The sequence below is a fragment of the Triplophysa rosa genome, linkage group LG16 (genome assembly GCF_024868665.1).
Source record: "Triplophysa rosa linkage group LG16, Trosa_1v2, whole genome shotgun sequence".
NCBI classification, from domain to species: Eukaryota; Metazoa; Chordata; class Actinopteri; order Cypriniformes; family Nemacheilidae; genus Triplophysa; species Triplophysa rosa.
This window is the reverse complement of record NC_079905.1, coordinates 16,885,248-16,910,187: the sequence shown is the minus strand read 5'-3', so window position 1 is coordinate 16,910,187 and position 24,940 is coordinate 16,885,248. Positions and strand designations below refer to the sequence as shown.

Sequence of the window (24,940 nt, the reverse complement as noted above, 5' to 3'; positions counted from 1 at the left end):
CAAGAAGTGTTGACAGAAACGAGACGTGACTTGTTTAAACATCAGTCTGTGTCAATGAATTTCGTGAAGAAACATGCCTCACTCTCATCTGTAATCAAAATAAACAATAAGAAAAACACGTTTTATCTGTTACCCCTCAGGTATGCCAGCAATGGAATGGGTGAGTCAGAAAGTCCCGAGTGAGAAATTTCAACATGATAAAAATCAGAAAGATGAAACTGCAAACGTTCGCACATGTCATCATTTCTGCTCTCTCTTTCCCAGACTCCCACCTCTAAAGTCACCTGCCTTCTCTAAAGCCACAGAAAAATGACTCTCTCCTCAAACTACTCTCATCCTCCCTTTAGCTGCTCTTTAGCCATGATAATTATTGCTCTTTTACATAACAATGACTCTATGGATCCATCACCTTCTTCATCTCCCCAGGGGGAAGATTTCACGAGTACTTATCCCAAAATTTATAACGTTGTTAAATAATTAAATACCAGAGACGGAGGATAATCTTCTCCCATTCTCTTTTCATTACAGAAGTCCTGGATCCCAACACATCATCTGATTGATTTCAGGTATAGCCGGAGTGCCCTGCTGATCTCTTAAACCCAGTCAAAAGAGGCTGACATTCAGCTTAAAATAACCGAGAAACTGGGGAATTTGGCATCTTTGTTAATTGCAAACAATTAGGAATCTGTTTAGACACTTGGAATGAAGCTGGTAATTATCAGTGTTTGCTAAAGCCAGCAGTACTATTAGACTGCTATTGCTCACACTTAAGATTTTAACAAACCTCTAATCTGAAGTATTACACTTAAGTGCGCACTTGTTAAACAAAGGAATCTTTAAATCTGCTTAAAACAAGGCAGGATGTCGTGTAAAACTGCTATGAAACTATTTGTGTTTATATCAAAAAATTGATATACTAAAAATTGAGCCATATTTAAAGCTAGGCAATGTTTTTGCATTTTTTGTTATACTTATTGAAGATGTTTTCACATGCTGATAGGGGTCAATACTTAAAAGTGGTTTAAATGCTAAAACTAACTCTATATCTTTAGTGTCTCAGGATCATAACATATTTGGACAGAATGCAATGACAATGAACCCGACAAGTTACGGTAACTCAAACTGTTTAGGGGAACCAATTGCCTTAAACCATTTACGTTTTAAAACTAATAAGTTTAAGTATTGTAAACTCGTATATATTGAGATGAGTTCACATTGCTTATATTTACTTAATACACAAGTCAGGTTTTACAGTGTGCATTAATGCACCCTGCTCATAGATAAACAAATTCACAAAAACACTATAAGTTACACACATAAAATAAGTTATTTACATTCATTATTGTAACGTTGAGCATGTACTGTTGTTTCACCGGTGAATAAGACATGTGGAGATTGACATGAGGAGGCGTGGCTTTGAAGAGAGCGGCAAAGAGAGGACGGGGTCTTTTTCTTTTTAGGCTTTCAAAGCTAGCTTGCTATTGCTAGCGTATAAAACTAGCTTTAAAGGGATAGTTTCCCTTAAAATGAAAATAATCATTCCAAACCTGTATGACTTTCTTTCTTCTGGAGAACACAAAAGATCTTTTCAAGAAGTTTAGTAACCACACAACATTTATCCCTCGTTGTGTGGACACAAAACCACTGAGACATTTCTTAAAATATCTTTTGTGTTCCACAATAGTTATACACTTATTTAAAGTTTTGACATATGAGTCATACAAAGGCCCACAGACAAACAGTACTAACACTGTTTTCTTATTTGTGTCAAGACAAAACACACAGAAACAAGCACGGTTGGTAAATTCAAGTTTTAATATCTCTAACTGTGCAATAAATTAACATTTAAAGAATACCTTATCAGTCACGTAAGGGTTATTTGTATTTATCATACATCAGCTAGTATATATATAGATTTCATGTGACCTAATGCATGGAACAGCAGCATACTGGAATAACTCTATAGAGCATCTTCTATTTACTATGAGGACATTCTGAGATGAAATCTGTACAGAAGAGGGGACGGTGAATACAGGATGAATTTACAGGGTTTGTGGTAAACAAAGCTACAACAATAAAAGAAACTGGCAATGAAGAGTATGATGTAAACTTGGAAACAATACTGTACTGCCAACAGCACGTTTGTTCAAACAGCTAGCATTTTACACAAATCTATAGTGTACAGTATGTGTGCAAAACAAAATATCATCGAGCACACTTCGGTATCATTCAGTTTCTCAATGTTTAACGTGTTATTTTATAAATCCAGCAGGATAGACACACTTGTAAACATTTCTCAGGTGAGACAAAACCCTCATTAACTCGTACCCGGATGATTTATGTACAGCTAAAGAATATCATTGGGTGTTTTCACACTTGAGTTACAAACTGAGAAAGTGAATCCAGATTTTACCTGTTCACTTATCATGCATACTATTGTTCCTTGTAACCAAGACCACTACAATATAATTGTATTCTCTCATACTATTAGAAACAATACCCATTGGGTTAAAGGGCCAGTGTATGAAATTTAGCAGCATCTAGCGGTGAGGTTGTGAGTTGCAACCAACGGCTCACTCCACCCCTTCCTTCCTTTCACAGAACTAAGCCGTCGCGTTTTCGCTTCTTTGTCGAATAAGATAATGTATTAACGAAACACGCTGTGTGGAGCAGTTTGTCCATTTAGGGCTACTGTAGAAACAACATGGCGGATTCCATGTAAGGGGACCCACGGGTGCATGTAGATAGAAATAGCTCATTCTGAGGTAATATAAAACGCTTTATAATGTAAGGTCTTTATACACCTCTGAAGACATAGTTATGTATATTATATTGCATTTGTATCCTCCAAAAAACTATAAATTGGACGTTTAACAGTGGAAAAGTCCCAGGGATCACACATATTGAAAAAAATGTATATCTTGAATGCATTTGGTTTGCTTTGGACAAAAGCATCTGTCAAATGTATAAATGTTCATTTCTTTGACACAACATTAGAAGGCAACCTAGTTATTCCCACAAGCTCTCATTTTCACATGAAACTATGACATTGCTCCTATTCTGTGTATTTGATTTGGGGGTTTTTTTTCCACAAAAAATAAGCAGCTTATCACCACAGTACCACTGTGTGCCAACATTGACTATATAAATTTGTATTCACAAAGCATAAACATGCTTAAAAAGAAACTAAAGTAGTTCATGCACCCAAACAACCTCAATTTGGTTTGCTTAAAAATGTCCAATATTGATTTTTATGCATTACATATAAGCCAAAACTCTCAAACAGCTCTCAGACCCCTGAAATTGACCAAATGTGAAAACACCCATTAAAAAATAATATTATTAAAGATGTCATATGGTAAACACCTCACAAGAATATCCATGATGTACAGTCTACATCTAAACCAAAACATTATTCCAGATATCCGGCTGAGGGAATCTGGAGGTGGGAATCATCGACAGAAATATTAGTACTACAAGAAAAAAAATGCCAGTTAGTCTGAATGGCTCTGAATTCACGCACATAAGCAGGTTTCACAAGTACACCACAGAAGAAATTCTTAATGCACTTGATCTCATACAAGCAGCTTTGAGTTTTTTTTTTTAGTTCATGTTTTTAGATTCCTTTCTTAAAATCATTTTCTTTTTTTACCAGCTTGACCGAGCTGATAGCACAATGATCAGAGAGCGAGATCTATAAATCACAGCTGACCGACTGAAACCAACCCCCCCCATCTCATTGTTATTCATTAATTTGCAGAGAACATTCAGACCCCTCTGCAATAGTGCAGTATTACAATAATGCCACGTCAATCAGTGTAACGGTATTAATAAACTCTCGATTACTCTATTGCTTACATCTCAAAATCACTTCGGAATCTTAGTCACCATCCGTGACTCCTAAAGAAGCAGTAACTATGGCGTTAAGGATGAAGTGTGTAATTTTTTCGAAGCTAAATACACAAATCTGAGATCTTCCAACTACACTCCACCTTGATTTGAATAAAAAAAAGGTGTCAACATTGTGGCGTTTACCAGTCTGACGAAGCAAAATTGGCTCTACCAATGACATGAGTTTGGGGGCGGGGCTAACCGATGGCGAGAGTGTTTGGCCGTTATATTCAGAATTCCATCTCGTGGCGCAGAAATTACACACTTCACCTTAAAGTAACTGTTGTTGTTGAAGGTCTTTTTGATTTGTAGTCAGTCGAGAGGCTCGCGTTGAAGCCCGCGGGCAAGGATTAGCTCTCCAGGACTGGGGTGGATTACCAAACAACTCGAATTTCTCTTTGTTTTCTCACAAACTAACACTTCTGTGGTGCTGCTTCACAAAGCTCTCTCTCTCTTTATCCCTCTGCTGTCTGTCTGTTCCTGAGGCTTCTTTCTCCGCGTCACTGCCTCTGTCCTGCCTCGAGATGTTCGCCGCCTCTCTCGTTACTATCTTTCTATCTTCAGCCTTAAATCCTCTCTCGCTCTCCGCATCTCTCTCCTCTCCTATAATACTCCCGACGTCACTCAGGTCGCCCAGGTGCTCCACAGAATCGAACTTCTCCAGGTCGGAGGCGATGGTCTGCAGGCTGATGACGGACATGGAGTCTGACCCCGCCCTCTCTGTCCGCTCTCTCTGGCCCCACCCTGCCTCCCTGTGTTTCTCCACCCACTGCCTGGTCTTCTCTTGATCTGCCCAATCGTTATCCATTAAAGGATTGGCCACCACACCCCCATACGCCCCTGCCTGGATAACGCCTTCGGACTCCGCCCCGATGGGAGAGCTCCGCCCCCCACGGGTTCTGTTGCGCTCTCTGGCGGCACGGATGCGGCCCCGTTGCGCGTGGATCTGCTCGCTGATTTGCTCGAGGTTGCGGAGGGCGATGGAATATCGGGTCTTCACCTTTGCCACCCGTACCTCCAACTGGACGACTTTGGACTTGTGCTCCTGCGCGATGATAAGCACATTTCAATATAAAGTCACATTGGTACCATCATAGATTGAACACCACCTTTGCTTTTGGCCTCCACAGAGCACAGAGCTCATATTAGTAAATACTGTGTAACTGGTAGAGATTTTGTTATAGTGTGTGTACAGCAGTAGCAATATTTGCAGAGCTCACAGTGGGCAGAACGGCTTAACTTATTTACACATGATGAGGGCAGAGAAACATTGAGCAATGAGAAAAACAAGGAGTCAGGACAAGACGATGATCTGGAAAGATCCTTTTGAAGATTTATCCTCGACTTATGCCCCTAACTGACATCGACTAAACATCCAGATTAGGTCACGCGACATTTTGTGTTGTCAAGACAACACTCAATATTGTAATAATAATAATATTTGTTGTTTTGAGTCATTTGTTCTTTTTACCTAAAGGCATACATAATGTGAAGCCATTTTCTACACTGCTTCACTCATGTATTATGAATAATCTTGAAAAGTTTAACTTAAATCTTTATCTAAAAATACAACTTGCATTCGTAGGGAATTTAATTCACTAGATCATCCAAAAGCAGGCACTACCACATTTTATTTGCTAAAAAAACATAAATCAATATACTCAGAAGTCCTTGAAGATGTTCAAGACAGAGGTCAGTCTCAGATGCATACCTCTAAGATGTGGTTGAACTGAGCCTTGAGCTCAAAGTAAGGCTTGGACTTGATAATGACCCTCTTGAGAGCTTTTTGCAGGGTCTGCACACGCGCCTCCGCCTCCTGACAGTTCTGAGTGACGCGCTGGTGCTCCCTCTCGCTCCTCAAGCGCTCCTCTTCAGCTTCATTCACCTGAAGACAACAAATAACAATTCAACTAAATATATTCCCATTTATTTATGCATCCTTCATGAGTTTGGGATTTTTGACTTTTTTTGACTCCTTTAACAGTATCGGTAGGTTTGATAACGCTGTGAGTTTTTTAAAAACTGTACAATTGTTTTGAGTATTTTGTTAGTATTGCGAGCATCCTCAGGGAACATAAAACTAATAAAATAAACTGCTGAATGCATTGTCATTTTGGATGAAAGCATCTGCCCAATGCATACATGTAAAAGTAAATATAATGTCTGAATGCTGTTGACTTTTGTTCTATTTTTGTTATTTTTTTATCAATCGTTTTTAATATGTATTATTATATAATTTATTACAGACTATTTATTCAAAAAGTCAGCATGAAACAGAAGTAGCGAGTGTCTTCTTTTCCATACCGTGCCGTATATCCGAGTGAACTGACTTCTGAAATAAGAAAAAAGTGTTGGTTGACTTGATTTTGTTCATCAAGAACTGACTGGATCGTTGTCAAACGCTAATTGCTAATCGCTGTGATCTTTTCCCGGGAAGAAAATAAGTCTCCGATAGCCCCACCTTCGTGCCATTACTCATGACAGGAAGTGAAGAGAGGTTGTTTCAAGGGGCGGTTAACGTGTTGGATTAAAGATTATAATGAATTCTTAAAAAATAATGAAGCGCAGAGATAAGTAATTTATAAAAAACACGGCGATATTCTATATAAAAGAGTTGAATAAGAGTTGTCAATTTCAATGTCATGGTGACTAACGTAACTGAGAAAACTTTTTATATTTACTTTTATTTTCAATTTGATCATAATTCTATTTACAAATATGCAAATAACTTTTATGATAAAGCAGTCTGCTCATTAGCGTACTAGTTTGTGCTGTTGTTCCAAAACAGGATATTTTCACTGGCATTGATATCGACGACATCAGAGACAACACTTCAGAAAACAAGAACTCTAGAATGATTTCGGACTGGAAAAGCGCAGCAATTTTACCGGCAGGGCTTGAATAAAATATAAATGAAGACGTGTAACCTTGATCTTTAAGTGTAGGTGTGCCAACATCAGCGTTATTGATCCCCCCGACTGTGACAATCAAAGCAAAGCTGGCATTACAATCCACATTAACCTGCTGCGAACATCTGAAGACGAATTAAGATTTAACACGTAAAATCTATCATTTGTGACAAGAAAGGATTGATTTTAAACGTGAATCAGGACGAGTTCTCAACCGGAGATCCTGACTCGTGTATTTTTAAGGAGAATTTTGCTGGTGCCCGTGGCTGTAATAATCTCATTCAGCCGAGATTGATGCTGAGTCACATACCTTGGCCGTGGCGTGGTTTAGCATCTCCTGCCAGGTAGGATCCAATGTGTTCCTGTCAGCCAATAAACCTTGCTCAGCTACATAAACCATCTCTCTGGCCGCCGTGTGCATGGAGACGGCTCGCTCGTACCTCAGCGCCGCCTTCTGGGTCTCCTGTTGAGCCTGTAGGTGAGGTCATCCATCATATTTCATATACAGCAATCAATCACTCGTTTCTGTAAACACTCGACCAATCGGGTGAAGCGGCATTGACCTTAGAAAGAGAAATAAAAGTGGAGCGGGGCAGCAAATCTTTCCTAGGTTTACGTGAGGTCATATTGACGCATTAAAACGCCAGCAAGGGCGTGGCATGATTATGCGACATTATTATTTGTGGAGTAAAAAGTTCTCTGGATGCGTATACAGTTTAAATAACAAAGATGGACGATAGGAGGTGAGGATAATGAAGCTGACAGCCAATCATAATGCGAGCAGGGTTGGATCTAAAAAAACATTTCGCTCCAAATGGCTGACCTGCTGCCAGCGAAAATTGCCGAGCACAGATCAGAACACCCGGAGCGATCGATAAAGTCAGGAACAGGGCTGTATTTCACTGGGATAACCTGCTGGAAATATGGCAGCGCTAACCGAGCATGATGTCTGACTTGGTTTCATACGAGACGCTCGTTGATAAAGATGTATTCAGATGTCTTGGAAGGAGAAAAATAACTGCTTGGGATGTTTGTGGGGTTAAGTGGGCAACTCATGTTTTGGCAGCAACATTATTTCGGAAGCTAATAAAATCTGTAAACGTTTTAGCAACCCACTTTCAGATGCATGTAGTAAACATATGTTACAGGTTTTACTGTTTGTAAAAGTCCTTTTGGTTTCTTTTTCTGACTTACTTCTAGCTCCACTGTCTGAACAAACAGACAGTGTTCACAAAATCAACCGAAACATTTAAAAAGAATTCTTTCATCATTACGAACAGTGTTGGGTGTAACTAGTTACTAAGTAATTAGTTACTGTAATTTAAAGTAAGGGATTACTCTTATTGTTCTGTAATTTAATTACAGTTACTTCTAATGTAATTGAACTAAATACTGTATAATATTCAATAGTGGAAATGACATAAAAATTATAAGTCTAACTTTAAAATGTATGCTGTAATGTATCCTTCTCACATTTGTATACTTTGGTCAGTTAATAACAATAATTTATGAAGTTATTTATTAATTATTTGAATGAATTAAAAGAGCCGTTTCATGTCTATCCTTGAATCAATTCTAATCAAGGTTGATGAAGGATATAGAAAGTAGTTAAATACTTTTTGGAGAGAGTAATTTGTACAGTAATCGAATTACACTATTGAATATGTAATTAGTAACTAGTAATTCATTACTTTTTCAGAGTAACTTACCCAACACTGATTACGAACTTGTATGACTTTCTTTTTATGCAGAACACAAAAGATGATATTATGAAGAACGTTGGAAGCCAAACAACACTGGCCACTATTAACATTCATTGTATGGACACAAAACCACTGAAACATTTCTCAAAATATCTTCTTTTGTGTCCCACAAAAGATCGAGTCATATACAGGTTTTGACAGAATTTTTATTTTTGTGTGAACTACACCCTTAAGTAAAGCTATCTTTGCATACCACATTGGAATATAAGAGGTAAGTACTTTAATATGGAAAGCAAACACTAGAATTATTTTGGGGCGAGTCAGTTTTCTACACCAGCATATTAGAGCAAAATAAGCAGAGAAAAAGTACTGTTAATACAAAACCCAAAATTTTTTTTAAATGAAATGTCTGGCACTTTGTTTCATTCTGAGCACAAACAGTATTTTGAAGTTCCGCCTCCGGCCTCCCACAATCTCCTTTCTAAATGTTAACAGGAAAAACGACATACATGAAAGTACAAAGTGCTAATAAACTTTGAAATGACATAACAACAGCATCATAACAATATATTTATAAGAAACGGTATTGTTTTCGAGACTAGAGACCATTTTTGAGTGTCTCTGCTTGGACAAAATCAAGAAGGACACTTGGGTCAGTGTTCATGCTGGTCTGCTCATCCACACGCAAACATATTTACAGTTTTCACGGGACGGGCTAATAATGACCAAGTCAAAGTTTCAATTCAACGTCGGTTCAATTGCTTTCAATTACTCTCTATGGCCTCGGCTAAACGATTTTCATCGCTTCAATTACATATTCGAAATTGGCTGCAAAACGTGCTAATGAAAAGTGATGTGCAAATCGCATCTTGTGTTACCAGGGGTTAATCACATTAACACACTCGCTCTTTTACCGTAATGACCACTGCGCTCAGAAATGCCTTCTGGTCAGCGGGAGGATATTTCTCAATAATGAGAAACTGGAAATTAGTCAGCAAACACAAAAATGGGAGATGTGACATACAAATGTAACACCGTGTTCATCTGCTCTCTAACACACAACCACACACACCTCTTTAGCCAGTCTACGGGCTTCATAGTATGGCCTGGCTTTCTCGATGCAGGCTCCCAGCTGAGAGCCCTGAGCATTGAGTTTCCGTGCAGAGTCTGTCAGAATCCTCCTGTAGCTGGATCTCGCCTCCTGAATGAGTGTTAGAGAAAAAAGTCAACATAAAGCATAATGAGTATGAAAATATAAACAACACTACATTGTAGAATGCTTGTAACCAAGCAGTTCTGGGCACCATTAGCTACCATAGTAGGAAAAATGACAATGGTAGTCAAAAGTGCTCCAGAACTGTTTGCTTTCCCACATTCTTCAAAATATTTTCTTTTGTGTTCAACAGAACAAAGAAATTTATAAAGCATTTTTTCCTACAATGGTAGTCAATAGTGGCCGAGAACTCAAAATATTCATTGTTTTCTCAAACAATTGATTTATAAAGCAGTGCACAATTAAAAACATAAACAAGCCTATTGTTTGGTTTGGAAGACATTTATTGACCAACTGGAATCATTTGGATTTAGGGCCGGGTCTAGGGGGGCAGCCCCCCCCAGATTTTTCTTGGGCCCCTCAAAAGACTGACAATTAAAATAATTCAAAATTAAATAATTACTAAATGCTTATTTGTATTATGTATTAAATAACTGTCAATTTAATCACAGGAAAATAAAAAGTATACATGCAATGAACATTGACTTTATATCTACCCAGCCAGAATATGTGATTGCTCACCCCAGTCGATCCAGCCTTGTACGGGGCCCGTTTGGATTACTTTTATGATAAATGAACGAACGGACAGGACTATTTGCAATGGCTAGCTATTTTTAAACTTTTGAGTTCAACTGAAAAAGAAAGTCATATACATCTAGGATGACATCAGGATGAGTAATATGACAGAACATAACAGAATATTGAGTAAACTAGGCATATTGCTTTCATTTTATTTTTCAGTACTATGTAAAAAATAAGCAATAATTAATACAATTTAATGACAAAAGAAAATGATGTATATATTGTATTACATCGGCTACCTCACTTTATGTAAGGGATAATCCACGGCTAGCCATGCATTAAAGGATTTTAACGCATGACGTGGAGGCCAAGAACCACCCGGCGCGAAGTGCATGAAAAACCTTTAATGCACAGCTAGCCATGGATTATCCCGCTTATACCATGGTCATTTGCCAAGTTAAAATAGTTATTGATGTTTACGGAGTCATTTTTGATCAGACAGGTGAAAATGACTCAGTTCATTTCAAATGTTGATCAAACTCACTGGAACTACCCGTGCGTTAAACGGTTTTAATGCACACCTTCCAGCCAATCAGAATCGAGTATTCAAACAGACCATGGTATAAACTGGCATAAAAACACAGCAAAAGCACACACATCAAGTTGAAACAGGTGCTCAACCAAAAACAAATCAAATGAAGAACATATACAAAGTCGGCGCACCAAAGCTCCAGAAATCTCAAAAATCGTTTAATTGACTTTCACAAAGCATGTAATGTTTCGAGTACACATGATGAAGAGCATATCAACTGGCATAAGCAATCGTCATTGACAAACAAATAAGGTTAAACCACCACAAAGCACTGGCAACAGCCTGAAATCATTTTTGTAAAACTTGAAAGATTTCTTTTTGTAGAGGTGTCTCAAAATGTAGTGTTGCATTTCGAGTTAGATGTCTACAAGACCTTAACATGCTGTCAAGGGCCTTAAGTTTTGAGTCATAGCCACTATTTCAAATATTACTCACATCCAGCTGTAGTTCCAGTCTGTTGATCTCATCACTGGCCTGGTTCAAGTGTTCCAGCTCCTCCTGACCAATGCAAAACAGGGAAGGAACATAAAATACAATCATTTGCCATAAAGAAACTCTTCAATCCCCGACTATGGTATACAAATTTTGTTATAAACATGCTCGAATGTAAAATCACTGATTAAAGTCACATCACACGTGTCATGTTTCACACTAAACACACATTTTGCGCAGATTGACAATGACCATGATAATGCACCTGTCAAACCTCCATGTTTATTCTGAGTTCAGGTTTTAATACCTGAATCCTGGGGTCCAGCTCTTCCTCATATTGCTCTTCATCTTCCTCATACTCATCCTTTTCTTTCGCTGCCGTTTCGCTGTTCTCCTGCGTGTTCTTCAAAGCTTCGTTTCCTCCATCCCCGCTCCTGTTTTTCAGGGTCGCGTCTCTCTCTGTAGCCTCCACCCCGGTGGTCTCTTCTCTCCACTCCCCTGACTCGGTTTCCCCGGATCCGGGGGGATTCTCACGCTGCCGCCCCGGTTCCATCCGTGGCCTTGAGAATGACCCGTTGTGCTCTTATTTATTACAATATTTAAGTGCTTAAATGTTTGCCATGCCTATAAATACATATTTAACCGATAATCTAACGACAAAGCGCTACATAATCGGTGAATTAAGGTGAGGTTAACGGAGCGGACGTGATGTTAGCAGCGCTCGAGCTGACAGCGCAGAATAAAGCGGGCTGAACCGTTAGCTTCACGGCTAGCGGCTGTTCACCATCAGCACAAATCGCAGTCAGTTCAATGCATCATTCAGCGCTCATGAAGCCAGCGGCAGCTTCCGCTGTAACGTTACACACATCTCAGCCCAGTCTGTCTTCTTTATCTTGCCAGCTGTTTTGGTCCAGGAGGAGCTTTAAAATTGCCATGGAAACCATAGGTGCCGCCTAATCTGCATATTTTGTAGATTTTAATGTTACCCTGTCAAAACAATTGTAACGAATAAATCTGGCATCTCTTTCAAGCTGTGAAAACGTTTACTATGAACAGTTATTAGTGGTCAATAGAAGATAATTATTTATACCACATTTTGTTTCAAAATAAAAATAAATATTTTTCGAAAACCATTACGACTTGAAAATGAACTAGGGTTTTTTAAAGTAGCCTAAATAACTATGTAGTTCAATTTAAATTTTGCCTGTTAAACTTGTGAGCAGTGTTGAGTGTAACTAGTTACTGTAATTTAATTACTTTTCACTTGAAACAGTAAAGTGAGGGATTACTCTTATTTTATTCTGTAATTTAATTACAGTTACTTTTGATGTAATTAAACTAAATACTTTGTGTAATATATGTGTGTGCAATAGTGGAATTAACATCAAAATTCAAAGTCTAACTTTAAAATGAATGCTTTAATGTATAATTCTCACATTTGTAATACTTTGGTCAGTAAATAAGAGTACTTTATGTAGTTCATATTATTTATTTGAATGAATTAAAAGAGCCGTTTCATGTCTATCCTTAAATCACTTAACTAATCAAGGTTGATGTAGGATATAGAAAGTCATTAGTAATAAGTAACTAAATACTTTTTGGAAAGAGTAATTTGTACAGTAATCTAATTACACTATTGAATATGTAACTAGTAATTAATTACTTCTTCAGAGTAAATTACCCAACACTGCTTGTGAGACACTATATGAGGGCTGTAATGTGACATCATTATTTATGACAAAATTTCACTACCCACATGTAATACTGTAACATTGCATAAATGTTTTGAAAAATTGTATACCTAATACAATAAGAATTGCTTTATACATTATGGTAGTATTGTTCCTTTTTTATAGTGATTAAATGTAAAATATTTTATTGCAATACATTTATTTAAAAAATGCATAAACATTAACAGGGGTCCTAAAATAAGCTTTATTTTCTATTCTTTTAATTCTGAAACGATTTCACAAGATTCATCCACTATCACTTTCATTTACCCTCAAAGCATAATTCCCATTCTGTGAATAATCATAAGGAAGCACTTTATTCCTGCCTATTACTTGCGAGTGAAAAGTAAATCTCATTGACTAAATCATGTTACCAAACAAGAGAGAAGCGCTTATAAAAAAGTATTTATTTTAGTCCATTGAACTTAGACACAAACATGTAATCTAGCAAGAGCAGAGGATAACAAAAGCAAAAAAAGTCAATAAGGTTGTGATTATTTACATAGAAGCAGTCTTGCAAATATCAAAGGTGTTAAGATATGTGTAGGAACCAATTAAAACATTTTGGCTTCATGGTTGGCTTGTTTGTCCACATCACATCATATTGGATTACTGTCATTCTCACTGTCCTGATAAATATTGTGTTCTTGTATTGTTCTCATGTATTACTCTTCTGTCTTTTCCAGAATCTCTTAACCTCGCTGTGTCCATGTGGCGACACCACCATGACCCTGTGAGCCGGGTTTTGCCACACCAATACACCCAAACCCTATAGGATAGAAGTTTAACAGTCAGGTCAGAGTAAATTAACTTAATACAGTAAAGATTGCAGGTTGTTACATAAAACATCAAGTAAAAATACAAATATTTAGTTATTTACCTGAGCTCTATCTCGCAGCACTTCAAAATCAGCCTGGGATAAAAACTGGTTATATAATACTCCTGAAAGACAAAAAAAGGAGCGAAATGGGAAAAACAAGTTAATGCACTAAAATGGGACTTTTTAAATTTCTCTTTATGAAATTAGAGATGATGTTTCATGTACACAATACCTGTCGAGTGAAATGTTTCTCATTATTAAAAAAAAAACTTTAAATCTGAAGGTGTTTGCTTAAATGTCTGAAATTAGTTTAGTAGTCAAAAATATATTTTTCATGACGAAACAAACGTTTTATTAATATGATTATTTATTAATAAAAAATGTTTTTGAAATGGATGACTTTGACTGAATAATGAAGAAAGAATAGCTAATAATAGCACAGGATAGATGGGAATTCCTTTAATATTGTTTAAAGAGCATCTCAGTGTAAGACCTCAAGAAGCTGCTTGATAAAAGTACAAAAAACATTTCTGCAAATTCTAGTCAAAAGTGACTACACTGAAGATGAAATATAACATGCATTCAATTATATTTTAACTTTTTTTAGTTACAACATAATTCACATAGTACCCTTGGTTTTATTTCATTATTTTGATGAGTTTATTATTATTCTAAAATGTGGAAAAAACATAAACACATAAGTGAGTAAGTGTCCAATAATTAACCGGTAGTGTAATGTTTAAAATTCTTTCCGAAGTGGTGTCACAAAAACTGTCACATGTATGAAATCCGTAATTGAGACTCGTGCATAATGCATTATTACATATCTGTATATAGATATTTTTAATGGTACCTTGATCAAACCTTATTTCAATGCAAAGTATTTTATGAGTACAATCTTACTTAACATGGAAGAGATGGTATATCACTAACATGCTGTTATATTAAAATGAAAACATTTTCATTTGCTCTAGTTACATCTACTTAAATTATTTAAATAATACAGAATAATGTAAGAGATAAGCATAAATGTACCTGAGGGTAAATGCAAATATGATTAGATTAACTGTATATAAAATTTGTAAACACTTTAGATTTGTATTATTTTATAAAGTGCTGATCTCGCTTAAATATACACCCAAGACACTCACCCTCAGTGAACTGCAAGCGATCTTTCTCGAGCTCCCACAGTCTGATCTGATCTGTGATGGTTGGGGGGAGTATAGGGGTCTAAAACACAGATGGAGACACAGAAGCGCGTTCACATACAGAGTAAGTGTTTGCACAGACAGCAGTATAGAATATTCCTGATAAGCATCACAATATTCTGCCGGGGAGACACCTGAGGGACATCTACACCTAAAAAGGCAAACTAAGAGGATTTTAAATCAATAGGATTAACAGGGTTTTACATTAATTGGATTTTTAACATGTTAAGTGTTCATTTCTTTTAAACAAATCCTCCAGCTACCCATGAAAAAATGGTCTCTCATTTAAATGATTTAGGAACCTTGCAATGTAATAAATACATGCAGAGGATGCCGAATAAAGCAAGCTCTTTATAATTACCTGTTTAAGCATTATGGGGTGAGCTCGGGTCCTTAAGAAATGAATAATCTGAAGATGACACAAACAGTCATGTCATTAAAGAGATAAACTCATAAGCGGAGCAACAGCGTCTGTGTGCATCTCTCTCACCTGCTGTGCAGTAATGCCGTTAGCTATGGCCTGCTGCACTGATTCTCTGGTTACCTGAGCAACCACCACATTAGGAAAGCGATACAGCATCTCGCTAAATAGAGCCACGAGTGCGATCTGAAGTTCAGAATCTATCAGACAGAGGGAGATGGTTTTACTGATGTTGTACGGTGCAATGAACACTTTACGTTGTAGACTAGTATGTGTGGGTGCACATACTGGTGTAGGCGTATACGCGATAGTTGGTTTCTACGACAATGAAGCCTGTGTCTCCTGTTCCTGGTGTAGCTCCAAGCGCAGAGGAAGCGGAACCAGAGGAAGGGTTTGCCGTGATGCCTGCAGCTAGAGTTATGGCCAACCTTGTGGGGTAATACCTTCTTGACTTCCTCTGTAAATGATGTAGACAGCAATGCAAACTAGTGACTTAAAGGAACAATACGGGGTTTTTAGGAGGATCTATTGACAGAAATGCAATATAATATACAAAACTATTTCTTCAGAGGTGTATAAAGACCTTACATAATGAACCGTTATGTTTCTAATACCTTAGAATAAGCTGTTTATATCTACATACAGAGCGGGCCTACATACATTGAATTCGTCGCAATGTTTTGTACAGCAGCCCTAAACGGACAAACAACTCTACCACGCGCGTTTCCTCTCCCTCTGCCCTGAGGTTTAGTGGTGAAACGGATCGCGGATGATCCGTACGGATCGTACTCTACGGTTCGGAACGCATGTGACCCGCAGATTAAATGCAAGGTTATTCATCATTGAGTAAAGACCCGTTCGGATTGCAGGAGATGAACCCGACGAACCAAGTTTTCATATCAACGACGAAACGAATGTTCGATTTCTTCTATTTGACGCCCGCACGGTAGATGGCGCTGATGGAGAATACATTTCACGCCTAAACATTAGGTGGCGCTCAACCGCTATTCAGGCTTCGGCTGCTGAGAAGAAGAAAAGCTCAAAGCTGAGAGCGTAACAATACAGGCTACTAGTACTGTTTGCTTTACGTACTTACAACAGCAGAACAAGAAATGGATTTCTCCAGCAGTAGCGAAGATGAGTTTATTGTTTTTTGCCTGGATGAGCAAAGGAAGAGAAAAAGATGATATTGGGTTCACCCTATTCTTGAGAAGAGAGAAGAGCACGGAGAGTTTAATAGATTGATCCAGGAGTTAAAGCAGTACCACGATCGTTTTCATCGTTACTTCAGGACGATGGTCTGGGGGTTAATTAGTTACCAAATGGCATTTGCATTGCAGCTATACTATTTAGACAGTTGTAAAATATGTTTACACTTGACTTGATGTTTGTTTACATGTGCCTGTGCTTTCTACCTACGAGCAAAACTGGTAGTTATTGTATATAAATAAAAATAAAGAAATTTGAAGAAACTGATTGTATTTGATTACTTTTACTGGTACCGCCAATATATTTGTAATATCCCATACTACAACATAACATGTGAATTGAATTCATATGAAAGATGATATATATATATTAGTTTATATATACTGTTTATACTTTTATATTTCAATGCCACCTCAAATTATGCCACAGAACTTCTTTTTTGTCCTAGTTTTTCAAAAAGTTCTGTCTGTTTTGACACCAACGACAGTAACAACTCGACATCCATTCTCTCACAACAGCTTTCTGAGCCTTTAGCGCCCCCGCGTGCCCTCAGTGACCCTAGGCGCGTGACGTAAAATGCTCGATTCTTATTGGACGGTCCGTTTCTTCGCTATGCGAATGGGGAAAGATTCGTCGCACTAGACGAAAAAAAAAAACTTCGCTTTTTCGCCGCGCGGATATTCGCGTCTATATGAAAGGCTTCATAAGAATCTATTGTTTTTGTTCTAGAACGTTATCGCGACGAACATTCGCACCGAATATTCGTGGGCAATCTGAACGGGCCCTTAAGAGAGTAAAACGCGCTCTCTCTACAGTTTTAGCGCCAACGCGCTCTCGCTCTCTCTCTCTAAAGCGGTTCCAGATAAACAATGACGCTAAAAACTGCTCCGTCACACAGCTAATATTAGAACAAAAACATATCTTGGTTCTAACAAACAGAAAAACCAATGTTACTCACATACTTATCCGAATCAAAGCAACCTCCTCGGGTGTGATTTTAAGACGATCTTTCTCTCCAACGACTCTCTGCTGGAAAGTATCTCCATAGATATCTATGAGTATCTCCGCTAAAAGCCTTAGTACCGCAGGTCCTAACGCGTCTCTGCTGGAAAGTCTTTATAATATTAACGCAGGTCCTAGCTCCTGCCTGACTTTTAGATCTCTTCCCTGCGTCAACATGAGTACGACATTTTTTGGTACTATGGTGGCCACCGTCGTGTTTGGACTGAGCGATTCGTTGCAAATCTATAATACAACACTAGTGGCCGCTGTAAATCAAAAACTGCGCCTTTAAAAGGATAGTTCACCCATTCACTCAGCCTCAAATTGCTTCAAACCTGTATAAATATTGTTACACTGCACACAAAAGAAGATATTTGGAAGAATATTTGTTCTGGGGCACTACTGACAACTATAGTAAGAAACAAAACTTCTATTGTAGTCAATAGTGCCCCAGAACTATTTGTGACCCTGGATCACAAAACCAGTCTTAAGTAGCAGGGGAACATTTTTAGTAAAAGCCAAAAATACATTGTGTGGGTCAAAATTATCGATTTTTCTTTTATGTCAAAAATCATTAGGATATTAAGCAAAGATCATGTTCCATGAAGATATTTTGTAAATTTCCTACCTTAAATATATAAAAACTTTATTTTTGTGAGTGGATGGTCTGCCACAGTGCCCCTGATTAACAACTTCAAAGGCGATTTTCTCAATATTTTGATTTTTTTGCGCTCTCAGATTCCTGAGTTTTAAACAGTTGTATCTGAGCCAGATATTGTCCTATTCTAACAACTCATACATCAATAGAAAGCGTATTTATTCATCTTTTAGATTATGTAATTTATACCAATTTGAAACAACTTGAGGGTGAGTAAATGATGACAGAATTTTTATTTTTGGGTGAACTGTCCCTTTAACCACGTGTGGGTCCAATATTGCATCTTCAAATCTACATGTTGTGGAGAACAAAACTAGACATACAGCCACGGGAAAAATTCATAGAAAATTAAGAGGCTGCTTGAGAAAATGGCAAGAGAACATTTCTGCAACTTTTAGGCAAAAGGTGAATACATTTTTTATTTTATTGTTTAGATTTTTTAGTCGAAACATAATCCTCATAGTTCCCTTTGTGTTATTCTACAGTTTTGATGAGCTTCTAAAATGTGGACAAAATATGAATAAGTGAGTAAATGTTCAAAAACTTTTGACTGGTAGTGTATTTTTATGCACTGCAAAAAATGACTTTCTTACTTAGTCTTTTTTTCTTGTTTTCCAGTAAAAATGTCTAAACATTCTTGAATCAAGAAGCATTTTCTTGATGAGCAAACTGACCTAAGAAAATAAGTCTTGTTTAAGTAAAAAGATTTCAGTGAATTTGTGCTTAAAACAAGCAAAAAAATCTGCCAATGGGGTAAGAAAAATAATCCAACAGACTTTTTTAGTCGTTATATCATATGAGTTTTTTACATGATATCAGACCTTTCTTTGGAAGACCAGGCCAAACTCTCGTAGATGCTGCAAAAATGTGAGCAAGGACTCACTCATGCCCTCCACAGAATAGTCCTGTTTAAAAGAAGAAAACATTGGTCAAACTACAAAGTAAAATCTTTAAACAAAGTGAACAAAATAGCAAAAATGACCTTGTGTGCCTGTGGCAGAATGGAGCTGAATATTTCAGCTAATTATAATACCAAGTAAAGCCTTTGATCTACGAGTCAAGATATCCTTGACATTCCAAAAGCAAAACTCACCCGACCAAGAGTGGAAAAACTCAGCTGGAACAAAAAGGAAAGAATCTCCACCAGGTCCATACCTCTTGACTGCGAGAAGGGAGAGAGATTGTTATAAAAACATTTCCACAACCCACTAGCTTCTACGTGCATGTATAAACAGCACCATCCATCAAATCTTAACATGTAATCAAAGTAATTCTCTTATGATACATTTTATGAGAAGATATCCAGAGATCACCAACCTGTGCGGTTTTGAGGTACTGCAGGGTGAAGTACCACAGCTGAGAGGCCGTGTCCAGCAGCAGAAACTGAAACCCTGCCGATGTGATACATGGAGCTTCACCAGCTTCACTGAGAAAGATCAAGAACATTTTGTCCACGGATCTTATCTGACCTACTCTGTTTGAAGTATTTTATGACTGCAGTGACTGTACCTCCTCATGAGCCCTGCCTGGTTGAGCAGCTGGGCCAGATCCTGGCTGACGGCGGCGCTCGGTGAGCCCACCATGAAGTGAAGGATGACCTCCCAACGCTCCATGGCATAGCGGTCGAGACTCTCCACGTCTCGGGCATGGCGATCAGGACCGAGACTGCTGCCCTCATCCGCCCAAGGTTTCCCACTAACAAGGAGAGAAAATATGAATATAGCAAAATGTTGTGAATGTGCATATTTGTGATGTATTCCCATCTCGTTCCTCACCCGCCTAGCAGTGCTATCCTCAGGTTGTCTTTAAACACAGGGTTGAGCACAAAACCCTGAAGTCCACCCTGAAGCTGCTGGCTGTGCCAGAGCCGTAAACCAGTTAACACAGACACACACTGATCGTGATCTCTGGAAAAAGCAGACAAAAGTGATACGTATAAAAAGATGATATGTCACATTACAGGCAGCTATCGTGCGATAACAACACCAACATTGTACTCACTTTTGGCTGTCTTTTTTAACCCACAGAGCAACTGCGGCCTGTGGTAGGGGGTGGTCTAAAAATAGCATCCGCATTACATAATTTTTCCCCAGCGATGGAAGTTCCCTGCATGCAAACACAGGACAATGAGCCAATTAGCATCAGTCATTGAGTGTCCTTAGTTTTGGTGTTATACAGTTCACTCAGAAAAGAATGTGGCTAAAAGCGACATCCAACTTTGGAAAAACACTTGGTCTCAGAGGCCGTTTATACGACCCAGTTTTCAACTGAAAACTTTTTATACGTTTTAGCTGTTCGTTTAGACGGAAACGGCGTTTGGGGGAATGAAAAGCAAACTTTTGAAAACGGATCTCAAAGTGCAACTTTTTGAAAACGTTGCCATTTTCGTTTCCAGTGCAAGACGGAACTTTCTGAAAACTATGACGTCACGCGCATGCATGTGGATTTGCTGCACCAATAAGGCCAGCGGAGACACACTATTTACATTCGCCAGACTTTAAACACACATATATGTCGACCAACGGTATTAAAAAGCACTTTCGGCTTATAACTGTGCATGTGACTGTGCCAAGGCACGTCCTGTTTCTTTACACAACAAAACAACATCGATAACACTGTCGAGTGTATGTGACATTTTTCAAAAACGCAAAGGAAAAACTTCCGTTTTTCATCGTGTAAACGTGGCCTGTTCACTAATATTTGCAATCTCCAATATATTTGCGAATATTGTGAAAATATGTCCTCCAAACATCACTTTTGGCCACTGCATATAAATGTATGTCATTGCATTATTTGATTGATTGATTGATTGACTAGACATTTTATCACAACTTCACATGTTTTAGTTGTTTTATTTTTTTAACCAAGAGTGTTCAAGCTATTCAAAATAATTGTTTAGTTGACAAATAAACTAATGTGTCCTATGGTGAGACAGCAAAAACTGAGATCTTTTTTAATGAAGATAAATCTCATTATATAAATATATATTATTTACGGTATGTTTTCCAAATTCTTGCTATGTCACATTTTAGGACACATGTACAGTATATTTGTCAACTCAACTAGTCTGGCTTCAAAACAAACCCCTCCACTGAGACTGCACTGCTATCTCTCACAACATTCAAAAACTACTTAAAACCCATCTCTTCTGTGAATACTTGACAGACAAATGAGAAAAAAACTAACCCTCTCTTTCTCTCAACAGGTATTGGTCTAGCTTTTGCTGAAACTAGTAACTTTGTGTTAGCATCTATTGTATTATTGCTCCTGTATGACATATCGCTTATTGCTCCCTGAACTCTCTGTAAGTCGCTTTGGATAAAAGCGTCTGCTAAATGACTCAATGTAAATGTAACTACCCAATTTTATCTAATATAGGACCACTAATAATTGACCACAAATGTCAATTATTACATTAACTATGGACATGTTTAACTAACTTCTAACACCCAGAATATGTTATGTTTAGTCTAACTTTCACACAGTAAATATTATTATATTACTTAAAGACGAATAAACATTTTGAAGTATTTTAAATGAATGCAACTTGCATATATTTAGGTAAATGTATGCACATTATTTCAGTATTTATGAGTGACTATTAAACAATGAAGCAGATGAACCTGTAGACTGCCAGACATGTTGCTGGATGATTGTAGAGTCTGTCGAGTATCTCTGGACTCAGTTCCTTCAGATACTCGTGTAAGTTTTTACACTGCAGCTGAACGCGAAGCTTCATCTGGAAAAACACAGCATAGTATTGTTCCTATGTTATGTATCTGACACTTTTATGGCTAACGTTAACAAAATGACAATAAGTGCAATACCACGTTACAGCGGTGCAAAACATGTTACATGAAACACTACGACGTTTAACGTTACAGCTCAAGCGATTTTAATAACGTCAACACTGAATGTACAATATAATCTGGAGCGTCTGAAACATCCTAAAAAGCAAAACTCCTATTCAACGTGTCACTGAAACATCTAGGTGCAAATCTCTTCTCGTTAATACACATTTAATGTAGTAAATGTGCGCTCACCTCGTATTACTATAATCAGCGAGCAAAACCATTACTTTCTTTCTTTACTGGTGTTCTATGTGTTCACCAGTGAAGCCATGTTGAATGGTCACATGATCGCCAATTTGGCCCGTCTGATTGGCTAGTTTTCTGTGGATAGGGAGGGTCTTCTCAAATCCATATTTTTTGTTTTTATTTAGTTATTTATAGCAGTATGTATGGAAACAGTATTTCAACTAGAATTAGAAAGGCATTAAATAATGATTATGGTGTTTTATGCCTTTTTGTTTTATAATTGATTTTCCGATTATTTAATGGTTCATTTTTCCAGTTTTTTGTAATAAAAACTCCAGTCTGAATTTAAAAAATGCATGTCATTTTCTTTCCATTTATAATATATTTTCAGTAAAAATACATAAAAACCCTTGTTTACACCTCTCACTTTCAGGACACAGATAAATGTGGCCGTCACCATCATGAACAGCACTGTGGCAGCAGTGGAGTCTTTCAGGTTCCTGGGCACTACCATCTCACAGGACCTGAAGTGGAACATTCATAGACTCCATTGTGAAAAAGGCCCAGCAGAGGTTGCACTTTCTTCACCAGCTAACACAGAAATTACTACCCGTTTACTTTTCCTTTAATTTATTGCTCCACTCCTAATGACCACCTCTCTCTCTCTTAAGTATTATGTAAATACATATGCATATTTTATTTATACAACTGTATATACTGTAAATGCGTAATTCTGTACATAAATCCTCTGTTCCAAATGTTATAGAACATTATTATTAGTAGTGGTATTACGTCTAGTTTTACTTATTTATACTTACTAATTGTTCTTCCAGTTTTTCATGTCACATATATATGTATGTACCAAGTGGTGAAAAAAACCACAACAATTTCCTTGTGTGTTTGCACACATTTGGCCAATAAAGCAAAATCTGATAAATACTTTATTTTTTTATAAGCTACAATGTACATAAAACAAAAAGGATGCAAATTGTATTTTGCGATTGAAAAATAAAAAATTCCAAACATGTATTTAACTGTAAGTTTACAATTCTGCAATTTTGATGTTGACAATAATAACTACTGGACAGCTGGAGAGGTGATGCGTTTTCTTAAGAGTCTTCCTTTTCTTGATACCTGTAACACAGAGCAGTCAAAAAATATAGAAAAACATCAGTGAGAGTTTGTTTACAATCAACAGGAATCAGTAATTATAAAAGAAGGAGCGCTGATCCATCTTCTATTCCTAATTATTTATAGATTTGATCTTAACAACAGTATTAAAGTGATAGTTCACCCAAAAGTGAAAAATCTGTCATCATTTACTCACCATCAGATTGTTCCAAACCGGTATAGGTTTCTTTGTTCTGCTAAACACAAAGGAGGCTATTTGGAAGAATGTCAGTAACCAAACAGATCTGATCCCCCATTGACTCCCATAGTATTTATTTTCTCTACTATGGCAGTAAATGGGGCATGAGATCTATTTGGTTACTGACATTCTTCCAAATATCTTTGTGTTCAGCAGAACAAAGACATTTATACAGTTTTGGAACAACCTGAGGTTGAGTAAATGTGGTTTTTCATTTTGGGGTGAACCATCCCTTTAAGATCCATATTTAAATGTGAAATGTCGCCTGTAGGGTTTCGTTAGAATGGACAATACGTTACCTGCAATGTACACAGGTGAAGAACACTGTCTGGCCTTCATCAGCAGATCTCATCTGTCTCGTGTGATACACCATTCCCTCTTTATTACAGCGAGAGCACTTCCTGTCAATCTGTTTGTTAGAAAGGATGCAGGATATCAGGTGAAAATCATGCTAAATCAATAGGTATATTTTACATTCTTAGTCTGATAAATGAGTGTTACAGAATGACTTACAATGGGTCCCTTCAGTTCTGCATCCTCTTCACTCTCAACTGTGCTGGAACTCTGATCCAGTGGATTAAACACCACGGATGACTTAATAACATGACCTAATATGTCTGCCAAAGAGAGAGAATGAATCTGCTTCATTATAAATGTTTGCTTTAGTTTGCTGACAAAAGCTTAGCATGACAGTTAAATACTTTTCCATAAATCAGGTTATTGCATGATATAACGTTAGGTGTTTCACTAATCAACACTCACCTTTAACAGGGATACTGAAGGAACATCGAGGACAGATAATAGAATTGTGGAAATCAGGCAATGGCAGAATGTTTCCACACTCGGGACAAAAGTTGAGATCAGCTCTAAAACATGACATTGCTGGAAAACACGAAGAAATGTGGGGCACTTATAACTAATCCAAACTTAAAACACACAACGCTACGGTTCAACAACATTTACAACACGTGTTCACGATAGTGACAGCCATCCAAACATAACCACAACTTACTATTCTGTGTCTCTGAAGTCACTTTTTATGAAAGCACATAAACAAACGTCTTCTAGTAAATCCTCTAAGCGTTTGAACAACACAAACAACGTCAAAACTTCTTCAAAACAAATCTTCACGAGCCTTACTCGGGCATCACGTGGTCCTTCACT

At 37.5% G+C, this 24,940-nt stretch overlaps 3 protein-coding genes across 3 annotated transcripts; all 3 read right to left on the bottom strand.

Moving 5' to 3' along the window:
• Positions 1–1,801: 1,801 nt before the first annotated feature.
• On the bottom strand, positions 1,802–12,277 carry sh3bp5lb (SH3-binding domain protein 5-like, b). The gene is made up of 6 exons (XM_057355329.1): positions 11,630–12,277; positions 11,326–11,388; positions 9,576–9,704; positions 7,111–7,272; positions 5,603–5,776; positions 1,802–4,936 (listed from the first exon to the last, which is right to left on the bottom strand). Exons 1-6 carry the CDS (start codon positions 11,873–11,875, stop codon positions 4,298–4,300), a joined length of 1,413 nt encoding a protein of 470 aa, XP_057211312.1. The 5' UTR covers positions 11,876–12,277; the 3' UTR covers positions 1,802–4,297.
• Positions 12,278–13,330: 1,053 nt separating this feature from the next.
• gtf2h4 (general transcription factor IIH, polypeptide 4) lies at positions 13,331–22,514 on the bottom strand. The gene is made up of 14 exons (XM_057354772.1): positions 22,414–22,514; positions 21,994–22,109; positions 20,372–20,476; positions 20,146–20,277; positions 19,880–20,065; positions 19,688–19,796; positions 19,464–19,532; positions 19,192–19,275; positions 15,790–15,958; positions 15,571–15,701; positions 15,442–15,489; positions 15,024–15,102; positions 13,933–13,994; positions 13,331–13,821 (listed from the first exon to the last, which is right to left on the bottom strand). The coding sequence occupies exons 2-14, from the start codon at positions 22,107–22,109 to the stop codon at positions 13,711–13,713; spliced, it is 1,401 nt and encodes a 466-aa protein (XP_057210755.1). The 5' UTR covers positions 22,414–22,514; the 3' UTR covers positions 13,331–13,710.
• A 619-nt stretch (positions 22,515–23,133) lies between these two features.
• On the bottom strand, positions 23,134–24,937 carry polr1h (RNA polymerase I subunit H). The gene is made up of 5 exons (XM_057355247.1): positions 24,789–24,937; positions 24,539–24,658; positions 24,290–24,393; positions 24,076–24,185; positions 23,134–23,541 (listed from the first exon to the last, which is right to left on the bottom strand). Exons 2-5 carry the CDS (start codon positions 24,654–24,656, stop codon positions 23,517–23,519), a joined length of 357 nt encoding a protein of 118 aa, XP_057211230.1. The 5' UTR covers positions 24,657–24,658; positions 24,789–24,937; the 3' UTR covers positions 23,134–23,516.
• Positions 24,938–24,940: the final 3 nt, after the last annotated feature.

What these genes read in the sequence shown, in the direction of transcription:
- gtf2h4 (XM_057354772.1), bottom strand. Translation starts at nt 22,109, where the DNA reads ATGAAGCTTCGCGTTCAGCTGCAGTGTAAAAACTTACACGAGTATCTG. An exon ending in GCCTGGTCTTCCAAAGAAAG is followed by an intron (nt 15,959 to 19,191) that starts GTCTGATATCAT and finishes CATCATTTACAG; the next exon opens with AGGAAGTCAAGAAGGTATTA. An exon ending in TCGCGTATACGCCTACACCA is followed by an intron (nt 15,702 to 15,789) that starts GTATGTGCACCC and finishes TCTGTCTGATAG; the next exon opens with ATTCTGAACTTCAGATCGCA.
- polr1h (XM_057355247.1), bottom strand. Translation starts at nt 24,656, where the DNA reads ATGTCATGTTTTAGAGCTGATCTCAACTTTTGTCCCGAGTGTGGAAAC. An exon ending in CAGAACTGAAGGGACCCATT is followed by an intron (nt 24,186 to 24,289) that starts GTAAGTCATTCT and finishes TCTAACAAACAG; the next exon opens with ATTGACAGGAAGTGCTCTCG. An exon ending in TTCACCTGTGTACATTGCAG is followed by an intron (nt 23,542 to 24,075) that starts GTAACGTATTGT and finishes TCTGTGTTACAG; the next exon opens with GTATCAAGAAAAGGAAGACT.
- sh3bp5lb (XM_057355329.1), bottom strand. Translation starts at nt 11,875, where the DNA reads ATGGAACCGGGGCGGCAGCGTGAGAATCCCCCCGGATCCGGGGAAACC. An exon ending in AGCTGGACCCCAGGATTCAG is followed by an intron (nt 11,389 to 11,629) that starts GTATTAAAACCT and finishes TGCATTGGTCAG; the next exon opens with GAGGAGCTGGAACACTTGAA. An exon ending in CCCGTAGACTGGCTAAAGAG is followed by an intron (nt 7,273 to 9,575) that starts GTGTGTGTGGTT and finishes CCTCACCTACAG; the next exon opens with GCTCAACAGGAGACCCAGAA.